Source organism: Lepisma saccharinum, chromosome 27 (genome assembly GCF_977018435.1).
Source record: "Lepisma saccharinum chromosome 27, izLepSacc3.1, whole genome shotgun sequence".
NCBI lineage: Eukaryota > Metazoa > Arthropoda > Insecta > Zygentoma > Lepismatidae > Lepisma > Lepisma saccharinum.
The window spans coordinates 29,769,422-29,780,519 of NC_139255.1; the positions used below are offsets into that span (position 1 = coordinate 29,769,422).

Consider the following 11,098-nt stretch of genomic DNA (forward strand, 5'->3'; position numbering starts at 1 on the left):
TGTCCGTTATTAACAATAAAACTAACAAACGTTCTGCTATTTTATAACTTGCAATAAACGATGTCAATTCGAGGCGAGGGGAGGGGGGGGGGTTCCATGGACCAGTTCGATCCCACTTTCAGACACTCATATTGTTCCTATGCTTACCAAACAGCATTATATAAACTACTTCAATCGTTGGGTGAAGGATGGTAAATGTAACGCGCTATGAAGATGGCTTGTTTGAACTCTTATGAACTGGGATTTCAACGCTTGTCGAACAGGGAATCACAAAGTTGGAACGGGAATTTTGGTAAAAAATAAAACATTCAAATGCAAACCAAGGCAAATTTGTTGCATAAAAAAAATATACACTAAAACGTAACGTTTTCACCCTCTGAGAGGGTGTTCTTCAGACAAAGATCTCTTTCAATTTATTGTCAACCTTATTTGCCTTGCTCAGCATTTGAATATTTTATTAACGTGGAAACAAGGTTTAACAGTGTTACCATTGGGAATTTTGGACCAATCACAAGGGAATTTTCAGTGAAGATCAAGGAACAGCACTGGGAAGAGGACAACCAAAGTGAAAATGAAGGGGTTGCAGGTGAGCTGCAAGAATTAAACACGTTTCCCTTAAATTTCATAATTCAAAATATTTGAAAATTCTAGCTCGATCATTTCAGCATTGTCTCCCTGTTGAATTTTTGTAAAACTGAGAATAAATTTTTGAAAATGTGTTACAAATTTTAGTTTCTGAACTTCCATTAATCCAACATGCCAGAAGTTTCGAGGGGTTGAACCCTAACCCCCCCTTAAATACGGCCATGCACCATATAATGAGTCGTATGATGCGGTGTGTTTCCGATTAGACGGATCGAGAAATAAACGCTCACCGTTTAAAAACGGAGGAAGCTATTGTTATGATTTTCATTTTAGAAAATACAGAAACTCTCGGAGTGTATACACACCAATTTTGAATACACGTGCTTGAGCATGCGCAAGCATTACAACGCATTAAAAATCCAGCTGCGCCAGTGACTGCACAGATGCTACAGAACGCTTGGCGGGAGTTGAATACCGTTTAGGGCAACTCAAGGCACGCACATCGAGATCCATTGACATTTTTCCTAAACTCGGAGAAATTCTACATCAAAGTATTTAAAAAGGTGAGTTAATAACCATTATTTACACTTGAAATTATCAATTATTTCTCGATCCCTCTAAGCGGAAAACGCTGTAATGTAAAGAAATATACCTTAAAACAGAATAAATTTGTTTGTACAGATACGTGTATTTCAAACATTAGTCCAGTTACTATGGATCAACATTGCAGACAATTCTCAGACCGATACTATTTGTTACAGAGAGATTTCATTCCAATGTGTGAAGAAGTTACACAGAATGTTAATTGCGACAAATGCAGACGTTCTGGTCATCGCAGTAGCCTCCGCTGTAGCCATGGCCAATGCAGTGGAGAGAGCAGGCAGCGTCCCCTACAAGCCATCCTAGGAGGTCGCAGGTGATACGAGGCTGAGGCTTCCCCTCAGCACCTTCTGTCAAAGAAACAAACATCGGAAGAGGAAAATTATTTCGCCATCTTCAGCAAACGCGACATGGACACAAACAACACTAATAAAATAAATTTTAAAAACTAATTTCAGAAAATTGTATACCGGACTCTTGATTCAGTCGCATGCATACTTCCAAGGATTGAAAAAGGACTTTTGCACCCACGACCCCACCTTGCCATAACTCATGTGCCTACCGTTAATATAGGTTACATCTCCTGGAAATGGCTTTTTTGTTACCTTAGACTACAGGGAAGAACAAGGACTCCATAATGACCAGTGGTAAAGCTCACGCCTTTAATTCGAGAAGCCCAGGGTTCGATCTAAGTCCACTTTATGCACATAGATACTAATCGGAACTGGACCTACAGTTTAAAACGATATCCGAACCACTGTTCAATATGCCTCCACCGGGTCTCGAACCCGCGACCTCTTGATTAAAAGGCGACGACGAAAACAAATTCTGATACAGAAAGGAACAATGCTAGTATTAAGGGCAAGTATTAAGTTTCGTAAGGTTATTGCAACCAAATTTGATAGGCAAATTATATACTGATTATTATGCTTCGACGGATCATTCTATGAAAGTTGTTGCTGTTGTACGATGTCATTTCATATTTGTAATAGAATATGTTGTAGGAAACTGACATAGAGGTAATATAAGGCAGGAAACCAATCATGAACGGCTGGCGCGGCACATTCCGGCTTATCATAGAGTGTCATTGACAAATTTATTTAGAGGAATTGTGATGGAGAGTAGCCAATCAGCGGCGAGTTAGATTCTGTGCACATCGCTTCTGGTGGCTCGTGAGCGGAACGGACAGAATGCTTCCCCGAGAATTAAAACCAGTCGTGAGCATTCGTCGCCAGAGCTAAGCTTTTTGTCTTGAACGGTCCGTAAAACTTAGACCACACTCCGCAAACTTTGAATTGCTAATGTGGGCTGGTCTGTTACCGTACCGAACCCTGCTGACCGTTTATGATGCGTTGCCTGCCTCAGTTATGCTATGGTATAGCATCCTTCGGTGACCGAGCGCGTTGTGTGTTGGACTGCCACAGACGGTCCCAGGATTGAGTCCCTTGTGAGTGTACTCTCATCATTGATGAATCAATCCATCGTTACGATTAGGAGACGTAGAAAAGAGACGTCAAGTGAGATATATCCAACTAATAAGAAGAAGTCGGAACATGGCTTGTCAGCGTATGAATACATTGTGACTGAGAGTGACAGAGACCTTGCTACAAACTCTAATAGATATTGTCTACTAGTTATTCGAATCCTAAAGCACACATTGCTGACATTTCTTACTCCATTTATAAAGTCTAAGTTACTTTTTAGAAAAAAGTTAGAAATACCTGTTTCATCAGCAGGAGCTGCAGCTGCGAAGACAGCAATCATAAGAAGGCATAGGAAAAATCGCAGAGCCATTTCGTGAAATTATTATCTTCTTAAGCTCTTCTAGCTGAGGTTTCTCTGAATGTATGTACGTCTGCAACCGGTGGTTTATATACAGAAATCTATGCCTATAATCCACGTGCTATGTCCTTAACAGATGTCGCAACAGACAGAATTTTCCTTTGTTCGGCATTTCTCAAAAAAATCTCTGACATTCCTTGGCTGATTGAAGGAGCTCACTACACCCTCAACAATGGCAGCAGGTGACGAAACTATAACCAATGAATTTCTCCTACAGCTGCGGGTGTGTCGAACAGCAATTGAGGACAAAGTCAAAATGAAGAAATCCGTACAGTATTTGTCACCTCTACAAACAGGTTCCACCTGTGTAGCTTCAATATCTCATGCTTTGTATCTGCTGTGGTTCCATGTCATGTTAAATTGATACGAAGACAAATATATTGAAGTTCATTTAGACAATCTCCTTCTTTTTGTTCATGCACGAACTCCACATAAACATTCGGTTACTGCACAAACGGAAAACAATGAAATGGACATTTTTTTTGGAAAACTTATTTTCGAAATTAGACAAAAATTATGCATTGTTTGAGCACCGAGGCGCATACGAAAATTTCGTTCTTGCACAAAGAGAAGTCAGAGATACTAACACTTAATATTTTAGGGTCAGCCGCTATCTTTTAGGAATGGCACAAAATTGGTGCACATTCGTGCCCAAACGATGCTTGAACGTCACGGGTTCGAATCCTGGCCTGGGCACGAGCGTTCTTCGTGTTCGTTCACCAATTTCATCAAATCGTCATGTTAAGTGTGGATAATATTTTAATTTTGGTAACCCTGTTTCGATATCAACATTCAATTGTTTGTAAAGTTGTTAATTACGAAAATGTAAGTCGAATATCTTCGAAATTGTTTTATAATTTGTCTATAAATTAACCTCTGCGTACATATACGACACATTCCTCATCCTCATCGTCGTGAATAGCGAAGCAAAGCTAAAAAAAGTAAAACATATTCCCTCGTTTTCAAAAAGCAATTTATAAGTGGCATTCTGTAGATGTGTGTGATTTTCGAAAAATATGTTTTATGCCCAGTTATAGTCGACGCGCTAGCTACGTTAACGACCGGCTGTCTTTGAAGTCCACGGAGCGCGCCCACCAGCTGCAACAATCACATTCAACCCACAGTGTTGCCACATATCTACTCTATGCCACCTTGTCCCTCCACCTTCCCACGGTCTCCACATTGAAGTTGCAAAGTACGGCAACAGCGTATAAGCAATCATGTGAATGAGACTCCACGTGGAGTAGACGAGCAGAATGACAGCTGCGCCCATTGGCTGAAGGTTGAGTGTGATTGGACGAAAACGACTTGCTCGCTATTTATCCCCACCCACGTTCGTGGCGGCGGTTTTCTTCAGTTCTTCGACGTTAAAGAAGTAAACACTTGGACTATACCATTTGCTAGAAACACAGAAATGGAATAATTATAGTTAAAAAACTATGAAGAGCTTTGTTCTGTTTCTTTATTATAAAGGTTTTTCCCGATTTTTCCAACTGCGGAGTGTTTAACTTCGTATTTACGGAATTGAAAGCGTAAATTTAGAGCCAAAATGACCAGAAATTTGATGTTCATGATAAAGTTTATGCGTGTTGTACGTTTGGAGGTGTGAGCGAGTGTGTGGAAATAGTACTGATGCATGTACCCCACATGGTGTAATAATAACTGTCCGACATAATTGAAGGGTCAGGGGGAAAACATGAGGTGAGTCAATTTTCTGTCGCAAGCGAGGTAGTGATGTTATTTCCTGCCATGTCGATGCAGTGCTGGACTTCACAATATGTTTTCTTTCGTTTCATTCATTTGACACTCGCATTCATCAAGGCATATGCTTTTGTACCTTTTCATTTACGTGTTCAGTAACGTTTTGCAATTCAAAGTTCATTTTTCTGAAGTTTGCCGAGTTGACACCTGTTTTTATCTTCAGACCATAATTGTGATGTCAAACTTTCAAAAGAACTATGAAGTGTAATTATTTTATGTTGGTTTTCTATTTCAGTACTGGTTGTTCTTTATCTTGTACTATGAACCGATTTACAGCCAAAATACCAAGATGTATGTATGCTGAATCAAATAGAGGGTACAAAAAGACTTTAATTAATGAAAATATAGCAGTCTAAGCTTCTATAAATATAAGCTGTTCCGGAACATCTTTTCTTTCATTGTGTCGGGAGCGCCCTCTCTTGCCTACACTCAAACACTGCCTATATGCACAGGATGACAGTTACGGCTGGTGGTCTGAGTCTATGGGGGTGCAACTCAGACTCGCATCCACAAGAAGCGTCATATAATTTGCAATTTCAAGACCAGAAAAGTGACATAAAATGAACAAAACACACAAACCTTTTTCAAGATCTTCAAAACAAATTTGAAAAATATATGCTAGTCTGTTTGACATAATAATGGAACTAATTTGAGAAGTCACAAAATCTAACAGTTATGCAACTTCAAGGCACCTGCGACTAGATTAAATTCGAATGTCTCCATGAGTAGTGAAATTTAATGGCTGTTGGAAACAATGACAGTGGTGCTCGCGTCTGACTGCAGGAACTACATCGAGTCTCACGTGACTTCTTAGTACCCGGATAAAGAGAAAAACCAGTAAGTGATGTAGGCCTTTGGAAGAAAGGCTCGCTTGCGCTATGTCGAACACTGGCTTGATGTACGTGCCGCATGTTATTGTAGGCGCGACTCCTTGTGGACGGGTTTCTTCCGGGTCTCGTGCAGGCCTCTCGTTCTGGCCGACCTTTGTGACCATCACAGTGCACTACGACGCCAGGGGTCCCGGGTTCGAATCCCGGTATTGGTGTTCTTTGCGAGTCTTCCTTCATCCATTTCATCATATCAGTCATCCTCATCGTCGCGATTAGCCAAGAGTGGCGAAATAAAATAAACCAAATCAATCAACGAATCAAACTTGTTTTGTTAATATAAATACAACAGCTTTTCCTGTGTAATAGATATAGGGTTGTACTGAGTGTTGGAGACCCATCTTGAAGTTCTAATAGAAATGTGTCTACTAATTTCTCAAGAAGTAATTCTAAAGCACACATTGGCAACATTTCTCTTTACAAGTCTAAATTGTGTTGGAAGAAAACTTGATAAATACCTGTATTATCAGCTGGTGCTGCAGTAGAAAGTACAGCCATCATAAGGAGACACAGAAGAAATCTTGGAGCCATTTAGTGGAATTATCAGCGTATCCTCTTGACTTCTTTCAGTATTGGTTTCTCTACATGTATATACAGTGGTATATATACAGAAATCTATGTTCATGGTCCACGTACTATATTCTTAGTGTCGAAACAGACAGAATTTTCCTTTGTTGAAATGAAAGAAAAAGGGATCTGTTGATATACTCGTTGTACACGGAAACGGGTCACTGGTGTGTGTACACCTTCTGCCGAATTGAGATATCGCTCGGCGGGGAATATTGCCCAGGATAAACAAAAAAAAGTAGATATTTTTGAACTGTTCTTACCAATATTTATCTACAAATACCTCTTTTGTAAGAGGACAAACAAAAAAAGTATTCAATATTTTTTGCTGTGGTGAACAGCAAAAGCTTAGAAGTTAGTCGTGTCAGCACCTCAACGCTCTGTCTGTCTGTGTCAGACGGTCTTTTCGTTTGTGCAAGAGGCTAATCTGATATATTGAACTAACATTTTCCCGAGAGAGATATGGGCACACTTATCTATCTGCTGACTAACTGTTTTTTTTAATAAATGAATAACTCGGCACGTATAGTCATTTTGCACCCTCTAAAGTATACGAGGAAAAATCTTTCTCCATCTGCCTTTGTCTCCCTTCTGTTCTCTTTTTTCTTTGTTTTTGATTCTTTCCATCTTCATATTCACACTCACTGTATGTTTCTTTTCCCTACTCTCTCTCTCTCTCTCTCTCCCTTTCCCTCCCTCCCTCTCTCTCTCTCTCTCTCTCTCTCTCTCTCTCTCTCTCAATCTTTCTGTTTTCGGTTTTCCTCGTCCCCTCTCTCTTTTTCTCTTTCTGTTTATTCCTTTATCTGCCTTTTCTCAATCTTCCTCTTTTTCGATTTACCTCTCCCTATCTCTCTCATTTTAATTCCTCTGTTTATCTCATTCTCTGTATGTTTTTCCTAAACTTTCCGTTTTTTTCTGAGTCTCTCCTTTTCTCTCTTTTCATCTTTGTTTTTGGCGTCCTCTCCCATCTCTCTCCCTCTGCGTACTACTCCTCTTCTCTTTCTCTCATTTTTTCTGTTTTCGGTTTTCATCTCCCCCTCTCTCTCTTTGTTTTCTCTTTCTATTTTTATTCTCTTTCTGTTCATTTCACTTTCTCTGCATCTTCTCCATCTTTCTGTTTTTCAATTTACCTCTCCCTATCTATCTCATTTTTGTTCCTCTCTTCTATCTCATTCTCTCTGTATGTCTACCCTAAACATTCCGGTTTATTCTGAGTCTCTCGATTTCTGTCTTTTCATTTTTGTTTTGGCTTCCTCTCGCAACTCTCTCTCTCTCTCTCTCTCTCTCTCTCTCTCTCTCTCTCTCTCTCTTTCTCTCTCTCTCCACCACTCCTTTTTTATCTGTCTCAATCTTTCTGTTTTCGGTTTTCCTCTCACAATATCTCTCTCTCTCTCTCTCTCTCTCTCTCTCTCTCTCTCTCTCTCTCTCTCTCTTTGTTTTCTCTATCCACTTATACCTTCTTTCTGTTTATTCCTCTTTCTCTGCCTTCTCTCCATCCTTGTGTTTTTCGATTTCCCTCTCCCTATCTCTCTCTTTTTTGTTCTTCTGTTTCTATCTCATTCTCTCTGTGTATTTTCCCTAAACTTTAAGTTTTTATGAGTTCTCCCTTTCTCTCTTTTCATCTTTATTTATGGTTTCCTCTCTCATATTTCTCTCTCTCTCTCTGTTTTCGGCTTTCCTCTCCCCGTCTCTCTCTTTGTTTTATTTTTCCCTTTCTATTCTTTCTCTGGCCGCGGTGGCTCAGTCGGTAACGCGTCTGACTACCATGCTAAAGGTCCCGGGTTCGATCCCCGGCCGGTTCAAATCCGGGAACTTTTCTAACGGTGGAAGCGGCCCCGGCGCCCACCCAGCGTCGAATAACATGGGTACCTGGGGGAAACCCTGGGGGGTAAAGGCGGTCAGGGGCGTGATGCTGATCACATTTCCCCCACTCACGACCGGATCAAGAAAGTGTGGGGGTTACCCCCACACCCCCTATACACCTTCATGGCGTGGTGCTATGCACAGGGGAACACTATACCTTTTTTATTCTTTCTCTGTTTATGTTTCTTTCTCTGCATTCCTTCAATCTTTCTGTTTTCGATTTACCTCTCCCTATATCTCTCTCTCTTCTTGTTCCTCTGTTTCTAACGCATTCCCTCTGTATGTTTTCCCAAAACTTTCCGGTTTTTCTGAGTCTCTCCCTTTATCTCTTTTCATCTTTGTTTTCGGTTTCCTCTCCCATTTCTCTCTCTCTCTCCCTCTCTCAATCTTTCTGTTGCCTTCTTTCCTCTCCCTCTCTCCCTCTTTGTTTTTCTCTTTGCATTTCTATCTTCTTTCTGTTTATTTCTTTTTCTCTGCCTTCTCTCCATCTTTCTGTTTTCGATTTACCTCTCCCTATCTCTTTCTTCTTGTTCTTCTGTTTCTATCTCCCTCTTCTCTATATGTTTTCCCTAAACTTTCCATTTTTTCTGAGTCTCTCCGTTTCTCTTTTTCCTCTTCTTTCCCTCCCTCTTGCTTTTCCAATCTCTCTTTTCCATCCCTACCCTTATCTTTGTTTCTTTCTACCTTTTCTATTTTTCAATTTTTCTGTCTCTTTCTCTCCCGTGTTTCTTGTGACACCCCTGTTCTTCTTGTAAATCCCTGCGGATTATCATGTTATGTATTTTGCAACTCGCGAAGAGTGGATGTATTTGAAGGCTACGTTCATTTTGAATACACGCCGTAGTGTGCAAAGATTCTTATGGAGATTAAGCTTCCACGTTCGTGGGTATATTAGGGGGTGAAAAGCTCCACGTGGGCTGCAACGCCTACTCCCAGCTTTTGCTTTCAATCATTCAAACGGTTAATAAAGAATCTTGAGGTCGCAAAGCAGATGTGGTAAAGTTAATAAAAGTCTATTGATCATGTCATGAATGCCAAATTGTATGCAACCATAAGGATGTCAATGTGGACAGCCTTATCGGTTTTTCTACCGATTACAAAAACAAATAATCAATAAACTCCGTGATATACCACTTTGAAAGTAAAGACCTGTCAGGCGGTCTTGATACATAGTCTGTGCCTCAAATCTGATTATGCAATCTTGTTCGACTGAACACAGAGTCTGACTCGCGACTCGCTTCAACACGTTCTTCCTCGATTCGTATTTCTGCCTCTCGCCCTAACTGCTCGTAATTGACTGATCAATGACCTCTCTACTCCCAGACATTTATTCCGATCGAATTTACTAATAATGCCGAATCAGTTACATGTAGTCTCTTCCCTGATTGCAATTGTTTACACCTGTTTGCAACGATGGCCATCAAGGAAGCTCGACAATGTCTGACAAGGCATTCCTCAGATATTTCTAGATATTTCCTGTCTGCAAAAGTGATGGCTAATTGTCTTGGATTTTGAGTTCTTTGTGATTAAAGATTTCCAAAGTTTTCATAGATTGTTACGGTATATTATTATAACAAAACTTTTCTATTTCTTACAATTTGCAATCCCGCTGACATTGCTATGCCTAACGTTTTTCTTTCTTCATTTCGTTGTTCAACTATTTTGCTATCTGCAGTGAGTATGGGGTGTTAGGTATTGTCCTGCTCCCTGTGTGGCCGAGCACGTTAAGTTGTCGACTCGCGCTTTCACTACCTCAGACTCCAGGTTCGAGTCCCGTCCTAGGCAAGGATGCTCTTCCTTCCCAAGCGTCCCTTCGGAAATTTAATCTAATCATCATTCATGCGATTAGTGAAAACTGGAGTGAAAGGGCGATGCGAAATAAGCTAAGTTCCTCGTCTTCCAAGTATTTTAGTCGAAGCAAGCTAAGTCCCAAACATGGGCGTCCGGAAGGGGGTAAGGGGGACCGTGGTCGCCCCTGGAAAATGAAATTCAACCAAAAATTATATATTTTTTACATATAATTTCATTTCAGCCACAACAATATTTATTAATTGTATGAATATGATTAATTCAAATTTAAGCAATGTTATTTGAGGGAACAATACTATTATTGGGGAAAATGTGCCTTGTTTGCCCCCCTGGAATTAAAATATCTTCCTTACCCCTCCCTGGAAAAAATCCTGCGGACGTCCATGGTCCCAAATAGAAAATTTTGGATAACGAAGAGAGAAAATAGGAAGAAGGAAGTGGTTGCGAAATGAACTCGATACGACACCTGACTCGAAATTTAGTTTTGTCAAATTTTAAATCTAGAGCAAGGTGAACATTGAATATGGCCTAATTTTCTTTGACTCTTTTAACTTGGATACTCCGAACTTTGAATGGATGATATTCAGCGAACAACTTTCCCCACCAAGCATTGAGCTATATTTCGGGCAACAAATCAGATGCCGCGATGAAAACATTCTGGGAAAGCATTGTGCGTGATCATATGAGGAATGTGTACTTTGTATGTACCTTATCCGAAGCCCTACAGAAACCGTGAGAAGTGTGTTAAAGTGCTTAAATGCAAATTTTCTCGCTGTAACAAGGCCTCTCTTTTGCTTTCCTTAACACACGTGAATCTGTTTGCACTATTTCTTCCCGGAGTACACTGCGTCATGACGTCAAGATGAATAGCATCCATTCCATTCGAAACATTCAATTTCCTCTGTTCCCGAGAAGGCAAGTGCGCGTATGTCTCTCTATACTCATGTCAGAAAAAAATTCAAAATTATGCTGATTATAATATACTCAGTAATCTGTATCGAGCCCAAATCAGTTCTTAGAAGGAAAAATTCCTATTTTAATTGCTGACGAAATAATCATGGCAACATGCACAGCAGATATGCTCTGGGCTTTTCCGGTTGAAAAATTGCCTCAACGATTCCACGAAAAGAACCAGTTGGGTGAGGTGACAATTAACATGATTTCTCTGGAAATCAAGTTTTTAT

General features: G+C 40.2%; 1 protein-coding gene across 1 annotated transcript; it reads right to left on the reverse strand.

Annotated features, from left to right (window-relative positions):
• Positions 1–1,260: 1,260 nt before the first annotated feature.
• LOC145980310 (lucifensin-like) lies at positions 1,261–3,025 on the reverse strand. Its single transcript, XM_083113337.1, has 2 exons — positions 2,907–3,025; positions 1,261–1,535 (listed from the first exon to the last, which is right to left on the reverse strand). Exons 1-2 carry the CDS (start codon positions 2,977–2,979, stop codon positions 1,387–1,389), a joined length of 222 nt encoding a protein of 73 aa, XP_082969463.1. The 5' UTR covers positions 2,980–3,025; the 3' UTR covers positions 1,261–1,386.
• Positions 3,026–11,098: the final 8,073 nt, after the last annotated feature.